This window comes from Thamnophis elegans, chromosome Z, assembly GCF_009769535.1.
Source record: "Thamnophis elegans isolate rThaEle1 chromosome Z, rThaEle1.pri, whole genome shotgun sequence".
In the NCBI taxonomy this organism is placed as follows: domain Eukaryota; kingdom Metazoa; phylum Chordata; class Lepidosauria; order Squamata; family Colubridae; genus Thamnophis; species Thamnophis elegans.
The window spans coordinates 103,048,215-103,069,096 of NC_045558.1; the positions used below are offsets into that span (position 1 = coordinate 103,048,215).

At 38.4% G+C, this 20,882-nt stretch overlaps 1 protein-coding gene across 1 annotated transcript; it reads left to right on the plus strand.

Moving 5' to 3' along the window:
- Nucleotides 1-1,722: 1,722 nt before the first annotated feature.
- On the plus strand, nucleotides 1,723-19,945 carry ABI3 (ABI family member 3). Its single transcript, XM_032235941.1, is given in 11 exon segments — nucleotides 1,723-2,082; nucleotides 4,283-4,450; nucleotides 8,714-8,890; nucleotides 15,536-15,619; nucleotides 17,595-17,730; nucleotides 18,532-18,618; nucleotides 18,946-19,052; nucleotides 19,054-19,081; nucleotides 19,605-19,636; nucleotides 19,638-19,733; nucleotides 19,735-19,945. Coding segments are annotated over 11 exon segments (1,068 nt in total). The 5' UTR covers nucleotides 1,723-1,965; the 3' UTR covers nucleotides 19,771-19,945.
- The last annotated feature ends 937 nt before the right edge of the window (nucleotides 19,946-20,882 follow it).

The window sequence follows — 20,882 nt, forward strand, 5'->3', positions numbered from 1 at the left end:
TGAAACAGTAGAAGCCTCTATATAGTGATGGTATGTAGAAAAAAGTCAAAATGGCAGTTGACACCATACAATTAAAACCTTACACTGTATGTCTCTGCAGTGAAATCAGTAGGATTTAAATATGCCTAATTTAAATTTCATTGGCTTTAATTACCTTACCCTGGATAAAGAATTTATATCTATTTTACCCAAGTCTGCATTAACTAAATTTAAATACAATGGCCTCTTGTTAAAATCCTCTTTCCAAATCTATCATGGTGGTAATATAAAGAATTTTGATTTATTAGTCATTGATCTTAGAATACAGAAACATATTTCCCAATGATTTGTAAATGTCAACAACAGGAAAAACAATAATTGCAAGAAGAGTGTTTATTTATAGCCTAGTGCATAACAACCAATTAAACACAATCAAATGCATAACAACCAATTAAACACAATTTAAAAAGCAGAATGTCAAAGACATTGTCCAAATCTTTACACAACAGAATTACAAATTATAATAACATATTAAAAATTAATTTAAAATCACCAGAACACCAATTTAAAAAGTGTCGTTCTGCCCCCTACTAAAATTGCTAAAGGAGAAATTTAATTAGATAAAAATCCATAAAACAATACGTAAATATAAAATATGATTCTTGCCAAGGATCATATTTTACAGCTTCACTCAGCCATGGTTCCTTTTTTTCATTATATCTGGACTGATATATTTTTAAACCTTTTAAAAATATATTAAACATGTTATGTTACTCATTTCACATTTTGATGACCACATCCCCAAAAGCTTTTTAAACTGAAGAGAATAAGGGTGTAGATGACATGGCCTGAAATAACTGTGAGGTTGCCTAACTTACCCAAGGAAGACGAAACTAAGAAAGAGGATATAAGAAAAGGTAAAATGTAGTCTCGCATTGCATGGTTCTAAAGACCAAAAACAGATGTTTATACAGATGGTCCTTGACTTACAACCCAATTGAACTCAAAATTGTTGCTAAGTGAGATATTTGTTAAGTGAATTTTGCTGCATTTCATGTACTTACTTGCCACATTTATTACTTCAGTTGTTAATTTAGTAACAAGGTTGTTAAATGAATCTTTGCTTGTTAGAAGGTCACAAAAGGTGATCACATGATCCCCGAATACTGCACCAACTCATAAATATGAGTCAGTTGTTGAACCTCTGAATTTTGATCACATGACCATGGAAATGCTACAATGTCATAAGTGTGAAAAATGGACATGTCAATTTTTAGTGTTGTTGTAATTTTGAACGGTCACTAAATGGACTGTTGTAAGTCGAGGACTACCTGTATTAGATGGAGCCACTGAAAGAAACTACAGTGCTTAAAAGTATGGGAAAACTAAAGAATGTCCAAAAGAGTGATCTAGATCCAGGTCATGGGGGACAGAGACAAAGAGGTAAGACTTGCTACGAACTACCAGCAACTTTCAATTATAAATAAACCAACAATGGACTTTCTGAGTTTTTTTCAGCTTGGGTTCAGTGGTATTCCCAAGATAATTTGAAACATAGTAAATAATATGGACAGAGTTGACCTTTCAGGAGCTGTTGTAAGAGAAATCAGTAAAATAAACCTTACTCTAAAAATACTGGTTTCCTCTCTTAACAATTCTGCCCTCCCAACATTTCCTCAGTTTGTTATCATCACTTTTCTACTCAGTAAGTGAGTAGATTTTCAAAATCTCAAGAAGAAAGGAGTTGTAATTCAGAGATGGATAAGTGTCACCGTTGGTATTTATTATTATTTTTTGGCACCTTTTACAATAAATTTCCAGATATCAGCAGGATATTCTCTTGGTGAGCAAAAGGGGAGGGATCAGCATTGTCACTGAAGCCAAATCAAGTGTAAAATAGTTTCCAGCCAGACTGTTCGAAACGTCTCAGCTGAAACTGTCTGCTATAAGAAGGAAGTGGTGAATCCAGTACAGCTAAGTGGCAACATGTCTGAGTTTCAGCAGCTGATCCAGAACACCTTACCATCTGCCAGAGATGTTCTACGAGAGAACTATAGCAACCTTCTCAAAGTGGCAGATTTTTGTGACAGCAACTATGAGCAGGTGAGTTACAGTGGGAGAGAAGCCAAGGACAGACTATCTTGAGCTGGCATAGAGAGAAACTCTAGAGTACCTTGGCTGGGGCAACACTATATCTGGGCTAGGTTCTCAGGCAGCTGAAGATGCGTGCAGGGGGGAATGAGCAAGATAGCACCTGTATTAACTATAACATTGCAAAACATGCTGAAGAACATCATGAATCTATATGGGAAGTGGTCAATGTGGAGCTGAGACTTTCAGTGTTCTCTATAGCTAATATAAATTGGGGAGACTGGTGGCAATGAACAAGGAACTGAAAACACCTAAAGCAAGGGTAGAAAAATTGTAGTTTTTACCTCCGTCTTTCTGTGGCTGATATAGTTTCCAGAATAATGACTCAAAGATGCACTGCCAAGTTTGGTGACAAATCACAAATTTAAGCAATGCAACATTTTATTTAAATAAAAAATAAAAAATAAAGATTGAAATGAGCATTTTTGTGTGTCTATTTTGCTTTTTCCAATACCATCCCAAAACTAGATAAAATTTTTGGTATTGCTTCTTTCCGTAATATCACTGTATTATTACCATAACTCTCAGAATTAAAAGATTTTGATTCCTGGATGTCTGCCCCAAGCTAATGGATGACAGGTTGGAGAAAGATGTTATAGATAATGTTGAAATAGTTTGCTCAAGGCCTGATAAAAGGGAATTTTCTAAGGTTTATAAATCCATAAAGTATTGCCGAACATAAACGATCTTTTGACATTCTCTACGTATCTGTAGCTAATGAAATTGTATATGAGAGCAGGAGGGGAAGAGGAATTTCCCAAGCATTTTTCAAGAACAGAAGTCTTCCTCTTAGCAGTAATAGTAACATTGATACTGCAAGTTTCCATTGGAGCAGTTGTCTCTTAATGTCTTCCCTTCAGATTTATTGAAATACGGGAAGGTCTGAAAACTGATGAAGATGATGATATAAAGAAAACATGCCCTGGCCATGATATGTAATTAATAGCTGAAATATCCGTCACCACATTGATTGCCAGGGTTGATTTGGCTGATCTGGCTGGCTAGATCTTTCCTTCTTCATCCCTCCCTTATGTGTCCCTTCCAAAGCGACACGCTCAGTAGAAGAGGGCAACCATCTCAGATAGGGGTGAACCGATTCTCGGCCTCCAATATATACAGTGCAATACTATATTTGTGGAATGTATTTGAGACTATACTGCATTCTATTGCATCTATAGTTAGTCACAATGATGCCAAAATATTGAACTGTGTGTCGTGATGTCAGGACACACAAGCCTTTCATAGCCCATTTCAATATCATAGATAAGTATGAAAGATAAGGAGTCAGCATCATCCATCACTCCCCCTCTATTTGACCTCTGTGTGGAGACTGGACAGGTTGTGGAACCAGATGATCATTCGAATCCCTAATAATCCTTATTTGTAATAATACAAAAATGTAGAAAACAGGTACAGCATGTCCCATGGACATAAACATTATATTTCATTAAGTCAGGTTAGAATTTAGAAGTTAATGTTTGCGTGAGCCAGCTACTCTATACTTGTAGTTGGAAATAATTGCTCTCTTCAAATTAGGAGTGTTATCACACAGAATAGAACAAACACTTATTTTATTTTCCCAGGCAGTATGACAATGTTTTGACAGATAGGAGAATACATGTTGATTGAAGACTGGGAGTCATTAAATAACGAATGGTATTATACCAATGAGAACACTTTATAATGATGATTATGGTTTAAAGCAGAGGTCTCCAACCTTGGCAACTTTAATGCTTGTGGACTTTAAGGCTGGCTGAGGAATTCTGGGAGTTGAAGTCCACAAGCCTTAAAGTTGCCAAGGTTGGAGACTCCTGGCTTAAAGTCTCTTCCAGCTTTGTGATTTCAAATAGAGTACAATTGTCATACTTTCTATCCAATATAACTGATTGGACCTGCAGCCTGGGGCTATAAGAACCCTACTCCTGTCCATCTAAGATCACTGAGCTGGGTTATGTTGGAGACATAACTTTTTGTTTTTCATGGCTTAATATCAATTATAGACTGGGCCATCCAGCTAAAGTTCTGCCCTCCCTTCCTGATACCTGTCATACTTGAGGAGTATTCAGCAGGAATTCAGTTTCATATGTTTCTATTGTTCTGCTATCTTGCATAATTGTCTCTCATCCCCTTCACATTCTTTTCTAACTTATAGGCTCAAGATAAAAGAAAAGCCCTAGAGGAAACCATGACTTTCACAGTTCAGTCATTAGCCAACGTGACCTATCAAATCAATAACCTAGCCAGAAACATCCTCAAAACATTTGATTTGCAGACCACTCATCTCCAACAAGTGGAAGCCAACATTTGTTCCATTGAACAGGTGAGCAAGAATCCTGCTTCAACAGACACTATGAAGATACTATGTAGAAGATACATTTGGAGTTGGATCAGTTTTTGAAATTCTGGTCATTTCCCTTGTTGGTAGCTTCTGTGGTTGGCATGAGAAGTCTTGTCCGCACTTATTGATTCCTCCTGCAGCCACTTCCAAAGTCTTAGTTTTGTAACATCCAAGCTTGTAGCATCCAAGGTAAATCTCAAATCTCTATTTTTGTAAGTATCTTGGCATTATTGGGAAATACCATAACTGGAGACTTTGACAAGCTGTTCACTACTTCAGGATCTTCCAAGTTCAACCTGGTATCTTCAATCTGGTATTTTCAGAATTCTCATTTTTTCCATCCACATATCAGCCTAGTACGCTTGCAAGAAAGTAAATAAAAGTTATCTTAGCAAAAGAAACAACTCAAATCCTTACATAATTACACTTGAATATTATATTTTACACACACACACACACACACACACACACACACACACACACACACACATATATATATAGTAAGCCTGAATGTCCAATGGGTCCTCAAGTCACATGTAATGTAGATGACAGGTAATTGTAAGATTAATATCAGCAGGTCCTAGAACAAGTTATTTTGTGATTGGCCTTGTGATATTTGTTTGCATGCCATTTAGTTGTATGGTTATTTCCCCAATATAAGTGGTTTGTTTCCTTTGTTGGATTGCTTTCTATTGGATTTATGTTTTATCTATTTTTAAAATTATATTATCTATAACTAAACTTGCTTTGGCCTAAGAAGATCAATAAAGTCATCAAATAAATTGATTAAATTAAATACAAATCTTCCCTTACATAGTGCCCCACCAAATGTCTCAGATTACAATGCCTTCAGTCACAAGCTTGGTGACTGGGGAATTGTAAGAGGTGTGACTGCCACACCAGGAGAGATTTGAAGTCGGTGAATATATGGAGAACAGAAGCTGCATTGTCCATTTATTTCAGGAAATTTCCTTGCCCTCTGAGTCACTGCTAAGCTCAAAAAGCAGACACATCCCTGGATTTTTTGAACCAAAGGATTCCTTTCTCTCCTCTTCTTACTGAAAGTGTATCTATGCCTGTTCCCAGCAGATATCAGATCCCTCTTCCTGTTACTGGACTGGGACTAGGGACCTGCTTGATGTTTTCCTGTTTCCTAAGAACAAAAACAAAATAAAATAGAACACATGTGATCAGGAAGCATAAGTGGAATGGATTAATCATCTGTACTATTTCACTTGCTTTATACTTTTATATAACCAAGGGAGTTATGTGCAGTGTGTGCGCTTGTGTGTTTGTTTGGAGAGAATAACTTCAATGGTCAAACAGCAGTTTGAGTTTGTTGAAGCTGGCTCCCAAAATTTGCTTTCTAAAAATTGTGCATAAATCAGATACAATTTTCTTTTGCCTGCAAGTCTCTCTTGGACAAACCTCCCCCCTCCCCCGATTTTAGAATTAATTTGTGTTCATAAAGCAAGACAGTGGCTTTTGGCTCTTCTAGGTTTACATTGTTTCTCCCAGATTATCATGCTCAGAACCTGAGGATTGTGCATTTAGATGATGATTTAGCAGCCACAAATATTTTCTTTCAGTTTAACAGATAGAAAATAAATGAAATGTTGAAAAAAAATCAAGGTTGAGGTTCAATCCAGCCTGGGATCCTTTTCTTGCTTTCCACCTGAAGGTTCACTTCCTAATTCAGATGGTTTTTCAAGCAGAACTAGACACAATAGTATCATTTGTGCTGGCCAAATGATGTGGTATGTAATGATAGAACAATTTAGGTATTCCCCCCCTCCCCCATCCCTGAGAGATGGGAAACTGGTGGTAGGAGAGGAACTATGGACCAGTCATCTCTGGTTCAAATCAATTTAAACAGCAGAAAAGAGAAGTTTCTTTCTACCAAATGAGACTTGTTCCATCCCTCACAGTATTGTTTGCATTGACAATCAACAAGTAGCTGAGTTCACATATTACACGGAACCACATTTTGCATAACACATCACGCCATGAGCTTTTAGTTACAAATAACAAGGGTAAGGCTCACACAATATGCTTAACCAAACAAATGGTATAGCAGTTATTGCAAAGTGAGAATATGCTCGAGACCATATCTCTGTGATGGCGAATCTATGGCACACATGCCACAGGTGGCACGCGGAGCCCTCTCTCCGGGCACGCAAGCCGTTGCCTAGCTCAGCTTTCACCGCACATGCGTGCGCGCCTCCCACTGGGCAGCTGATTTTGGGGTCTCTGCTATGTAGGTGTAAATCACACACGCATACATGAGGGAGTCACGCACGCATGGGTGAGGGCAAAGGGTGGCACACGCATACCTGGGGGCTGTGAGGGAGCACAGGGGGGGTGCAGAGTTCTTCTTGCACCCCATTTTGGTTCCAGGAGGCTTCAGGCAGGCCTGCTAGGCCCAAAATGGGGCATGGGGGGATGCACATGCGCAGGGGTCAGTCCGGTGTGTGTGTGTTGCGTGCACATTGCACTATGGGTGCGGGCACACACGCATGCTCTGTCATGCACACACAAGGACAAAAAACGTTAGCTATTACTGCTCTATCTAGAGAGCTGCTTTCTTTGCCTTCCTCAGAGATATTTAAGTAAGCCCCTAGGATGTTCTCACTGCTTCCCAATTTCCTTGGTTTGCAGACTGATGCAATCTCATTATTACTTAGTCTCTAATTAAGAAATAATGGCCAGATTTCAGTCCTAGATCCTATAATCCTGTTTTGCTATTAATAGAATTTTCTCATTTAATTTTTTTTACAAGCAATAGCTCACATTCATGAGCTCAAACTGATGATGAATGTACATTCTTACTTAGGAGCTTAAGGAATATTTCGCTGGATGAAAAACAGGTCAATATTCCTTCTGGTATAGCCTATTTTATAAGCTGAAGTACTATATGTTCCATCAGGGTTGAATAGTACTGAGATAGCCAACCTCTGCTTCTCCTAAGTATTGAGTGGCGATCTCAGTGAGCCTCAATTGCTGAATTGGAATATATACTATGAAAGGAAGGAGGGGGAATAATTAAATTCAGGGCAAGTAATCATATGAACTACATTGTATCAATGTAAATTAAGTCAAATATAATATTTGTGCTGGCTCTGCATGCTTTATTTGTTTGACTTGCTCCCAAAGCTAAGTCCAGTTTTGCTCTGAAAATGATTGAGCATTCATCAGATTATTAATGGATCTCTTTCTATCTTTTTGAATCATTTCCAACACGTTTTGTTGACATACTTTGGAAGTGATTTGCATTACTTTCTTCCAAAGGCTGAGAAATAGTGACTAGCTCAAGATTACCCAGCTGGTGTCCAGGTTGGGGCTAAAACTCCTATTACACCAAACTGGCTCTCAACATTGCTTATAATTTGTAATATTATTATACTAATAATTTCTACATGCTCCATTGAATTTTAAACAAAACAATGGATGCAGCATGCAGTGAAGTCTTCTCAAATTTTCCAGATATGATGGGGCACAATCCCCAGAGTTCCCAGGCAGATTGGTCTTCTGAGAGTTATAGCTTTTATTACAACTGGAATTGATCAGGATGGAAAATCTGATCTAACAGTAGACAAGGAATAAGGAATGAGAGGGAAACAATAAAATTCGAGAATCCATTCTCTGGCTGCTGCTCTTGAAGTAATTTTGCTTTGTTCATGGAATTTCACAGTAAATCAAACAAGGTCATCCTCCAGTTATAACCTTTCCGCGACAGGCTCTGCCCTTTTTCCTCCCATAAAAATATTATTTGAGAATTATTTGGGATAGGCTGACATGTTGGTGTTTACTGCAGAAGTGGGATTCAAAATTTTTTACAACCGTTCTATGGTTGTGGCAGGAGAAGCTTACTGGAACATCCCCATTCCCTCCCCACCCCACTAAACCTGCTTTCCAGCTCTGTTCTCCTGTTCAGGGCAACAAAAAAGATCAGCTGGGAGACTGGGAGGCAGCAGGGGCGGGGCCAGCCTATTTGCCGGTTCTCCGAACTACTCAAAATTTCCGCTACCGGTTCTCCAGAACCTGTCAGAACTGGCTGAATACCACCTCTGTAGCAATGAATTCCATCTGATCTAATGATGTGAACTTTGTTCTTCCTGTTACATTTCGGCCAGCTCTGTTGACCAGTGCTACATGTTAACTCTCTTGGGAAATCAGCTGCTGATGCTTCCCATTATGTCCTGCCAGACAAGTTCTCTCCTTTCTCATGATATCTTTCTGTTGCAGGTTATAGAAATGCATAAGGAGAAAGTGTCCCGTCGTGAAATTGGGATGCTTACTGTTTGCAAGACCTTTCCTCCCTATCAGAAAATCATCTACCCAAAGAAACTTGAGCCTTTGCAGCCCTATTACAGGAAACCACTGGACTTCAACACTCTGGATGACATTGGCCATGGGATCAAGGTAAGAAAGGGACACTCCAATTAAAAAATGAGATGCTTTAGTCTTCCCCTCTGTTAAAAAAGACAAGACTCCCAGATTTGGGACATCCTATTGACCCTAGTAAGTGAAGCCAGTGCAAAGGATTGTGGGAATAATAGCCAAACAGTTTTGAAAGTTGTGCTCATACCCTGGGCTGCTGAGTCATGAAAATCATGACTGATAATTGAACAGAGATATTGCACCTGTAAAGTAATAACATCAAAGACCCCTGGAAATCTGTACTGAAGAAGACACTAATTCCACAGATGTCAGTTATTTGTCTCTTCTTTTCTACCACAATAATGTTTTAATATGAATTCTTTCATTGGGCTTTTTAGTTCCCCATGCTGACAGGGGAATTCTGGGAGTTGAAGTCCACATAGCTTAAAGTTTCCAAGTTTGAAAAAAAGCACGTTCTTATGTATACGAGTCTTTCCTTGTAGTCTTTCCTTCTAATTTTGGTACCTCTTTGGGAGGATCCGTATCCTGACACATTTTTCTAAGTTCTTTCTATATATTCACTGGAAGGACATTCTGTCCTTCCCTTAAGGTTACATTCAGTGCTAAGCTCAATTTGCTTTGTAGAACTTTTATGGACTGTATTATAGCAAAATATTGGCTTCTGTCAAGTTTATTTTCTGAATCTTTAATGGGAAGAAGAATAGTTCTAGACCACGAAAAAGCAAACTGCCCCACCTACTCCCCAAGCTACAGAAGACATATCTGCTTTCTCCAATTTAGTGAGATTTCCTCTCAGAAGAAATTGTTGAGGGAACATATATATGACCATCAACAAATATGTGGCTTTCAGAATATTAAATAAATTTGGCAGTTGTCCACAGAAGAGGCCTTTGAAAATGTATGCCTGATTTAGCATCAGATCTGCTAAGCATCATCAGAAATAAGGCATGTAACTAGGTCTTTTTATTAATAGATTTGGGGTGTGCTGACCCACGTGTACAGCTTTGCTCTTGAAAAGAAGAAGATTCTTTCCCCCACCCAAGAATTTGATGACTTACATAGACATAGAAATTCAACAAGAGACAGTGTGTCTCCAAGCACTTCCTCTGTGGAAAAACGTATGTGCTACTAAGCCATTACTCTCTTCCTCCTTCAACACAAAGAAAAAAAAAAAGTAGGCGTAATAAGAAAAAGCATAAAAATTTAGAACAGGACTAGGCAACTTATTGAGACACTCAGTACAAGCAAAGTTTGAATCCATGTCACGGATGCTGGCACAAAATGGTACTATTGGTAGACATCCCTTTTCCAAAATGGCTGCTCTTATAGGCACGGACAACTTAATGAAGTAATCCCTCAACAATTCCCCTACCAAAGAATCTCTACCATTCTAGTTTGTCTTTTACTCTGGCAGATGGACACACTTCCAAACATACCACATAGCTGTAGCCAGACATCAGTTATTTTTGAAGAATGTTTTTGGAGCTCTTAGGAAGCCCAAAAGCATTTTTGGAAGCTAAATGTTAGGTTTATATAAATGTAAATCATGAGAGGAAAAAACTTAGTAGGCATCCAGGAGCATATCTGCAGATGCATTGGTGTCCATAGGCATCATGCTGCCTCTTCCATCAAAAATTACAAACACTGTTTGTACTAGATTCATTCTCCTTTGTAGAGAGTGATTGTACCCTCAGGAAGCCATTCCTCTCTAGATAATTTTCCATAGGTAAAAAAGAATAGAGAAGATCTACTCTCTCTCCATCGATTATCCATTATCTCTCCTCTCCCTCCCTCCCTTTCTTCCCCCCTATCAATTTCTATGTTGCCTATCAAAAATATATGACTCGAGGAAGTTTACAAATAATAATCATAATCATGCTTGTGAATTTGTTGGATAATCTTGATATGGAAGAAGTTTTAAAAGTTTCATCATCATAAAAGTTATTGTTTAAGATTTCCATATAGGATTATCAGTAAGTAATGATTTCTTAAAGTAAGGAGCAAGGAACTGATTTTAGTCATGAAATTTTAAAGACTATGATTAACCCCTCATAACCTATTAATCCTCCACATATATTCTACATATTTCAAACATTTCTTCTCCTTTTTCCTCCCACAAGTTGGAATACAGTTCTAAATCAGGATCATAGGACTTCCAAATATGATGGCCCAAATAGATATCCAAGTTGCAAAATAAGATGTCCTTCTTCCTCCCCATTTTGCAAACTACTCTGAAGAAAAAAGTGGGGCTGTGTGGTAACTGGGGTTAGGCATTGAGACTGAACTGGAAACCACATGTGCCTGAAACTGATGAGACAGAGACATTTTGAACAGAGAGGGAAGCAGAGCACAACCTCTTTCTCACCACGCTTCTGTCTCATTTCCCAGTAGCATTGTCGTCATTTGAAACTCTGCTTCCACTCAAAGAGTTTGTGGCCTTTTAGCTTGCCCTGATGATAAGCAATGCTTCAATGCAGCCAGCAGAGCAGCTGGAGAAAGACAAGAAAATCATCTATATGGAAAGAAAGCTGCTAAACTTAGCAATTGCATATCACTAAGTTGGAAAGAAAGAAAGAACTATTAAAACAGGTGCAATCAAGTGAGTGGCTCAGCAGATAATGGCAACTTCTATGGGTAGGTAGACTATGAAATCTTAAAGAAAGGGCAAGGACTTTAACTTAGCATGAAGAAAAATGCACCTGAGACAGAGAAACCAGTTTTATCTGCTGTGGTTAGCTTGCAAGCTACATTCCCCTTTGCCATATTCATATAGCTAACCATTGATGATGTATTTACATTAACTGGAGCCAATTTCAGAAAAGCACAGGACTTCATTTTAGCAAATCACTTTATACTTTTATATAGGACAGAAATATTTATTTATTTGTGACATATATAAAAATGGCATTCACCAGCAGGCCTAATTCAATTTGAATTGGAGACTTAAGATTCAGATAAGGCATGACACTATTTGCATTTGTAGTTCTGTAGAAAGTTATCACCCAGCTCTCTCCCAAAAAATGAAATATCCTAGGAAATATTGAAAAGGCAGAATATTTCTCTGGATGTGAAAAGGAAGAAACATGTTTTAAAAGACAGAATAGCTCCCTGTAGCTTCCTGCCCATCCCCACTTTGTCAATGGGCCATTAAGAAGGCCAAGCTAGTCCACTTACATAATAAAGAGTTCTCCCCTTCAGCTCCAGGGGGATGGATTAAGGCATGATAATACTGGCCTTTACCCAACTCGCCACATGGCATCTGAGAACTCAACCAAACCTGGATTCAAAATGCAGTCTAGAGAGTTGCCCCTGCATGGCTCCATGGAGTCTGATAACCCATCAGAATACAAGATCAAGATCAAAGGCCAGAGGGAATCAGGGACTCAGCATCTCAGTTGGCCCTTCTCTTTTCTCCACCAACATTGAACCATGTGATTACCTTTTCTGTTCAGGACTCAAGCCATGTGGTCCTGTCCACCAATAACCATCTTTCCAAGCAGCCTCCATGTCTCCAGTGTCTTTTTCCCCACTTGGAGCCGAACCCAGAAGGACATTTCTTTCAACAGGTCAAGGCAAACCAATTTGACTTGGACTGTTTTGAGAGATAATATTGATGAGAAACATATCTTCATCCAAATTGCCCATAAAGGGACTAAAGGGTTATCCTCTCATCTCAGTTACTACAATCAGAGGACCTCTTGATAACTAGTTTTAAGGGACATAATCACATAATGTTGTTTTCATCTCATTCTCAGTCAAACCAGAGTATTTTGGGAACTTCTAGTGTGGAAGGCATTCCTTCTTATCCCAGAAAAAAACCTCGCCACAGTACTCTCTGGAATACCTTAGTGATGAGTCTGGGAATTATATAGCCAATGACTGCTTCTTCCTCTCATTCAGTCATTAGACACTCCCCCTTTGTGTCCATTGAAACTTGGTCTGAAGAAAATACCTACCTGCTTCCTGTGCCCCCCACTGCCCCATAGTAATTTCAGCCACTTGAGTGATCTGCACTAGAAAACAGATTGATGCTCATGAAAAAACACATTCCTAAAAGAGATATTGTTGCGAAAAAGAACATCCTGCCACAACACAATTGATGTCAGCGCAATTTTCTGCTGAGTCAAGGTTGGGAGGAAAGAACACTGAAGCAGCAGCCTGCATAGCCTTGTTTGCACTGGATTAATGCAGAAACTGTTCCACTAAATAAAATACCTTTAAGCATGTTCAAAAAGTAAAGCCTTTTTAATTTTCTGGAGTCCAGGTTTGGTTAACATTGAAATATGATCACTGGCTGGTCTTTGTGGATTGGCATAGATTTGCAACCTCTGCTCACTGGATTTTGTGGAGTGCCAAGACAGATGGCATAGTAGCCAGTAAGCTGGCTACCTTAGCCCCTCATAGGAATAAGCCCTGAGCCATATGTTTGACTTGGTTGTGTGGCTTGTTGGCAATGCTCTGTGTTGGCAGAGGCAGCAGGGGCAGGCTGAAAGAAAATGCCACAGAGATAGGCAGCCAAGGAGAAAGAGGCTGGCACACACAAAATGGTATCAGTAGACTTGCCACTTTTTGGTTTTTAAGACAAATAACATATAGAGCAGTACCTTTAAGTCTTAGCTTGGTACCCGTTCTCTCATTCTTGAATTGTATATATGTAAATCATTCAAAAGTTAAATCTAAGACGTGACATAAATATCTGAACAGTCTTGAGACAATATTTTAAGTGCTAAGAGCTGAATTTTAATGTTGACTTATGTTGTCAAGGTCAGGATACAAGAAAAAGCAGACTTAGGACTGAGAACTGACAAAATAAATGAAACCAAAAGCAATGTTAGCCTTATCACTGGAAAAAAAAAACCTAGCACTGAGTTTAATGAAGTGACAAATTGTATTTGCTGCTGGTTATCTGTATCTAAGACTGCTTCACATCATTCAGCTGTCCTTCCCAGCATCCTCAATATATGGAAGTAAACTTGCAAAATTACCTATTGACTGTAATAACCCAGAAGGAGCACAAAAGTCATTACTTCTACAATGTGTATCAAAAGTCTACAAAGTGCTCTGAAGCCAATGACTTGATTTGTCACTTCAAAGTTGATTAGAGTTGCAAATACTTCAACAGGGTGATTTGATCCTAACTGTTTCAAAGCTTTGTGTGACTCTATTTACGAGATATGGTAAATGAAGAGAGTAGGAGACAGTGAATGATAATAAATACTTGTCCTACTTTGTCCTCCAGGTCCAAGGACCCCCTTGTAGAGGTGCTCATGCAGCACTTCTTTATCAGTTGCATAAACATTGCAGGGTGTGTGTGTGCTGCAGCCAGAAAGGCATGACTTTGAGATGCCAATTCTCAAATTGAGATGTATTCTGTGTTTTTGGGAGGGTGGGGCTGTACCAAGGGAGGCTCATTCAATTTCATTGTACACATGTTGTGCATTGGCAATAAAGTTTTGATTTGATTTGACCACTTCTCATTTTGAGTTATGTAGGTAGTCCTTTGAACTGTCCTGTGGTGGTGTATCTGTGGAGATGGAGATGGTTTGCAGTCCCAATCTGAAAGGGCAGACTCTAACACAAAAGGGCACATGAAGTCCATTGTTATAAAAGCCATGGGTGTTATTCTATGACTCAATTCACAGTTTTCAATCAGCTTTGGTGGCACCTGTCTTCAAAGCCAAAGGGAGCTTCATAGCACAGGGCTCTCTAGTGGCTTTTTCAGCAGCTGCAGCTTCTAGTTCCCTTGACTGAATGCCACAGTGGTGTAGGGTTTCCTTCACAGTATCTTTGTAAGGCTTGCACATATGACCTTGAAGTCTCTTCCCATACCATAGTGCACCATAGAGCAAGGTGAGTCCAACTAATGATGAGTCCAACTAACTACATCTGGGCTCTGATAATAAGGACTCAATGCTGATAAGACTTTGTGATCCAAGGCATCCAGATTGGAAACACAATCTTGCCAACAAATGCCCAGTGTGTCTATGATAGATAGATGATAGATAGATGATAGATAGATAGATAGATAGATAGATAGATAGATAGATAGATAGATAGATAGATAGATATTGATTAATGAAAAAATGCTTCCCAGGTCCTTATCTTGGCACTATGATGGAATTCAAGAAATGGTTGGAGGATTTTCTCTTTCATAAGAATCTCATCTCAATAGTGCCAAATGCCTCCTGGCTTTTAACACTTCCTTGCAGAAGCTCTGCAGCTTTCTAGTTGCTTCCTGGTGGTTCAGTAATATAACTATCTCTGTCTAGCAATTCTGAAAATTTAGTATTTGCCACAAAGAAGCCCATCATCTGCTTGCTTTAAACCAGGAGTGTCAAACTCACAGCCTGTGGGCCCACGCCCATGCCCAGTTTAGCGAATGGGGGAAAGTCATCATACATCACACAACGAGGCAACGACAATGCAAGTTTAACACCCCTGCTTTAGACTGTCTCTCTTTTTGGAGGAGCAGGGGCTCATCGCTATGTAAAGTGCTTGGATACATCTTTTAGTGTGAAATTCAGGATACCATGACAAGCTACTGGCAAAAGAAAAAAAGAACAGAATCCAAGTGATAAAATAGCCATTGCTTTGGAAGATTTCTATGTACTACACCAAATTGTTCTTGCAGATTTTCATCTTGTACTTGTAATCTCTCTCTTTTAGGATCAAAGCCACAGCTGGCCAAAACAGGGACTCTATCAAGGCGATCAATCAAGTCTTCGGCTGGGCTGTCACCTGGAACTGTGGGTGAGAATGGATCAGCTAATAGCAGGAGCAAACAAATAAACCCCACTGAGTTAAGGCTGCTATGGCCACCTATACTACTTATGCAGGATAATCATCTAATCAATGATATTTTATTGTTGACAATTTATTTTATTTAGTGATCAAATTTGTATAGCAGCCCATCTCATCAAAAGCAGTTCTGGGCAGTGTACAGCAAGTGGATAAAACAACAAATATAAAAATGTTTAAAAGATATTATAAAACAAATATAAACTCTACACAAAGAAGACAAGAATAAGCTACCTCAGCAACTGAGGCATCTGACCCTTTTTATTTGAAAAAAAATATTGTATCTGATTTAAAGGCAAAGTAATCAGGGGACTTTGAAGTAAGCAGCCCTGCAGTAGATTCCAGCAACATCTGCAAGGAGAGGTGAAGCTCAGCAAATGATGCAAGTCTGCCCCTTTTCAACATGTGGATCACAAGGGGCGGGACTTGTATCCCGCTGCTCCATCCGCCATTAGGCAACCCTTGCCTGAAGATATTTGTAGCATATAAACATCTTGACATCCTTCTTTACGATGGGTAGCCATTCTGCTCTCTAATCATTCCTTCCAAATAGTGCATAAATGAGAAGACGTAGAAATATAATGTAAACGTATGTCTTATCAGCACAATGAACAACTATACTGTGGGTATAGTTGGGTAGTATTCTGTGATATATATATATATATATATATATATATATATATATATATATATATATATATATATATATATATATATATATTTCAGATTAATCACTTAAATTAGTTTGACAATTAATTACATACTATTTTCAAAAATAATTTAAATTATGTTTAATAGGCATCCCACAGACAAATGAGCCTTGCATAAAAATGGCTTTATTCAGAAGTAGAATAACATTCTTTAAGATGTTGCTTATCCAAAGTGATAGTTAGAAATAGTGATGTTATCTCTTCTCAGATCCTCTCTTAGTAGTTAGAATCTTAGGCATTGGAATGGATAGGTATAATATTCTTCTATTATTTATTCAAAGGACCATTTATTTGTACAGAATTAAAACTTCCACGGAAACACCAATGTGTGTGGAATGATGGGCTCTTGCCTGTGAAAACAGATTTGATTTTAAAAAAATGATCTATAGGACATCACCCGAGTCTTCACTGTTCATTATGATCATGGAATGAATTGATGTGGTGGCTGTGGGCATTAAATGATTCATCTGTTTCTGTTACATAAACCACTCAAGTCAAAATACAAGAATTTCTCAAGTCTATTGGTTCAGGCAGACAAGGTGGTGATTTTTGTTGCTGGTTTGTTTGTTTGTTTGTTTGTTTGTTTGTTTGCAAATGAGGATTTTAAGGGAAGAGATGCTCCCACATGGGATGTGATGATGATGTTAGAAATAAAGAGAACATGTTTTGCAGGCTGGGATGTGACAATTAGGGTGTTAATATAGGAATAATCTTTAAAGCTTATTTTAAAAATAAAAATTCTCATATCTGAGAAGCAATTCTTAAAGGAGAGGAATGGAATGGAATAGCCAAGTGTGATTGGACACACAAGGAATTTGTCTTTGGTTCATATGCTCTCAGTGTACATAAAAGAAAAGTTACATTCATCACAAATCATAAGGTACAAGTGTTAATGATTGTCATAGGGTACAAATAAGGAATCAAATCATACTAGGAACAATCAATATAAATCGTAAGGATACCTGCAACAAAGGTACAGTCATACAGTCATAAGTGGGAGGAGATTGGTGATAGGAGCGATGAAAGGATTAATAGTAATAGTAATGCAGACTTAGTAAATAGTTTGACAGTGTTGAGGGAATTATTTGTTCTTATGTCTAGTTCTGGTGTGCAGTGCTCTATAGTGTCATTTTGAGAGTAGGAATTGAAACAATTTAAAGGAAAGTTGTATTGATGCAGGTGTGGGAAATCCAGATATGACTTTTTTTTAATTTTAGAAGGAGCCAGAAGGTCCTAGAAGCAATTCCGCCACCACTCATCCCCGAAGGCCAACTCTCAACAGCTTCATCTTTGTTGTCAATAAGGTACCTTTAGGTCTCCTACCCCACCTCCCCTTTCTTCCCAGCACAGAGTAGAGGTGTAAAGAATAACCGTGGGGAAAGTAATTGCTATTACAAGTGATTAAACATAACTGAAAAGCAAGATTTCATGATCCAGGAACGTGTAGTACAACGTCAAATTGTAGTATCAAACATCTTTTATTTCACACTAAAATTACAAAGAATTGTTCTAAAGTATGTGATAAGTTTTGTACCACAGACGACACTCATTGTCATTTCATTATTTTGGATTTCTTCCCAAAATCCATATTATGGTGCTAGATAACAGTTATTGCATAGCACTTTAAACTGTACCTTTATTACAATTTAGAGGTGCTCTACAGAAACTATTAACTCTTCCTTTATAAGGATAGACAAATCTATTTACTTTGATTGCACACATTGTCCTTATATGCTTCCTTTTATGTAACAAATATCCTGAAGAAAAAAAACAGTATCACCAAGCAAGAATATCAGATAATGTGCTAGCTTAGACTGTTTCCTGTATGGTGTTTTTCTATGTACAAAGATGGACAAAATATGTCCCTCTAGATGTTGTTGGGTTCCAGTTCTCATCAGATAGCAAGCCAGTGATGATGGATTGAGGGAACTGAAGCTATCCCATTCCAGGATTACAAGTCTATATTATTTTAACACAAGGGGCATGGCTACTTTCCTTCCTTTTCCACTGCCTTTTCAACAAATGTTCCTTGTAACCTGTCCTTGTTTACATATGTCATAGTAACGTCAAAGAAGTTTTGAACAGCACAAGTATGAAAGGGCCTTCTGAAACCTGATCCACCACACACCACCACCACCACTGGAAGCAGATGATTTTCTTCTCCCCTCTCAACAGATTTTTTGCCACCTCCTCCTCCTGTTCAAGCGGAAGATGTTCTTCCTCTGCCTTACCCTGAGACAGGTAAAAAGCTTGTTAAAGCACTAGGAAAATAAATGCCTCAAGCCCTTAATGAGTTGGCATATATGACCCATTAATAAATGTCAGGTAGGAAACATGGGAACAGTATCCAGTGATCTTGGGAATGGAATGGAATGGCTTAGTATATAATGCCTGAGTTCATAAATTACACCATGCTAGAAGTGATTTGTTTGATTGACTTATGTGACCCAATCAATTAGGTCTTATTTAGCAAACCATTACTTAGTATTAGGGCTCAATTACAGAACACTAAGCAGATGAGACGGTTGACTCGCTTATTTGTGAAGCAGGCACCATATTTGTTTGCAGATCTTGATTTTCCAACTTTTCCTCTACCACCATCCCTGGACAATTCCAACTATGGTCACCTGAAGCCTCCTCTTCTGCCACCTCCACCTCCCCCAGAGAAATTGTCGGTGGGCACCAGACACCTATCTGGAGAAAGGTACCTTAGTAAATGTATGAGAATTGCTGAAAACTGTCTCAACTCTGCATGATTTTTGCCTCCTACCCTAGATGTTGAAATGCCAAGGCCCCAAAAACATTAGGAGGCATTCTTGTTGCCTTGTACTGTGCCTAGCCAGTAATAGTTCATAATGGTTCATATACACAGGACTAAGTCAAATCCACACATTAAAAAAGAACTTCTCAGCTCCAAAACTTTTTATTAGCTATAGTAAATCTTGGGGAAAGAGATAGGTAGGATTGTCTTCCATCTTAATTAGCATAAACAATCATTTCCATCCGTCCTTTTTCAATAGCAGCCAATCCATGAACTTCTATCCCTTTTGCCTCCGTGAATTTGCCTACAACATGAGTAGCAAAAGGGTAAAACTTGATTGATTGTAGCCCCCATCTCATTGTGCAGACTATCTCTTTAGCATCCCTAGATTATCTAAGGATGTAACTAGTTGACCTTTATGTGGTTCCATTGATTCTGACTCTATTTCTCCTACTCTTGTTTTCAGTTGTGACTCTTTACCCTTATGTTCAGAAGAAGGGAGGATGAACTCTCATTTACAGAAGGGGCCATTATTTATGTGACAAGGAAATACTCAAATGGCTGTGTGGGAGGTGTGACATGTGATGCAGAGGGATTTTTTCCCAGAGAACTACACTGAACCGTTGCAATGAGCAGAATGAAAGAGGAAAAAATGACAGGTCCTAACACAAATGGTGTGGAAAACGTGAGTAGTCCCACGGTGAGATAGGCTATGATAAATTTAACAAATAAATTTACAAATGTTCTAGTTTAAGTTGCCAGGAAATCAGTATTTCTCTGACTTACTTAAACTAGGCTAAAATCAAGCTAGTAAATGAAGGTGTCAGAGGACTTTGGAAATTTCCCTAATCCATTGCAACATAAACACGGATTTATGGCTCCTCTCCTCTGTAGTGCTTCGCAAAGCCTAAAATCTTGCCCAGCAGTTAATAAAGAGCCCATCAGGGCTAATTTCTATCCTTACAAAACAGTGATTGCTTAGAATCTGAGGTTGGGTCTGCCCATGTTGATAAATGTGGTGAATAAATAAATGAACCCAGCAACCAACTTTCTACTATTATATAAAAAAATAAACACGCTATAAAATATCATTGAAGGTTTTGCGTGGTTTTTCAATATGCCAGCAGGTGGTGCTATTCTGTAGTTTAAACTCCATAGCAGCTACTGCCCCTCTCTGTCCATTCCTGAAATCTTATTTGCATCCCAAAATTATACCACCTATTCAGCAGCAAACAATTGAGCAGAGACAGCATGATTACCTGTAGCTTTTTTGGCTGGGAGGGCAGTCAGAAAAGAAATAAAAGATGAAATTCTCTGGGTTAAGTGTAACTCCTTGTAGCTTTGTGGATATAGTTATGGAGATTTCTTGCAACTGCTGTCTTCCGTGTCTTTTGACTTCCCAATAGTCCTAGACCTGGTGATTTCCCACTAAAGGGACTAAGCAGGTTCAACCTAAGCACTGTAATTTGCTTTTAAATAGACAAAAAGTTATTGAGCTCAAATAGTTCACCAATGTTGCCAAACATTCCAAGTCCCCACCATCAGGATATTATCTCCTGCCTTAGCTGAGTTTTTGCTTTCTTGGTTTTTTAAAAAAAATGTTGGTTTATATACGGGAAATGTGTAGAATATTAGGAGGGTGAGGTGAATGTGACTATAAAGCACTTCCTAATTTGTGACTGAGGAAGAACAAAAGGAAGCATAGAAACCTGTTTTTCTAATTGGATTCATATAATTTGTTTCC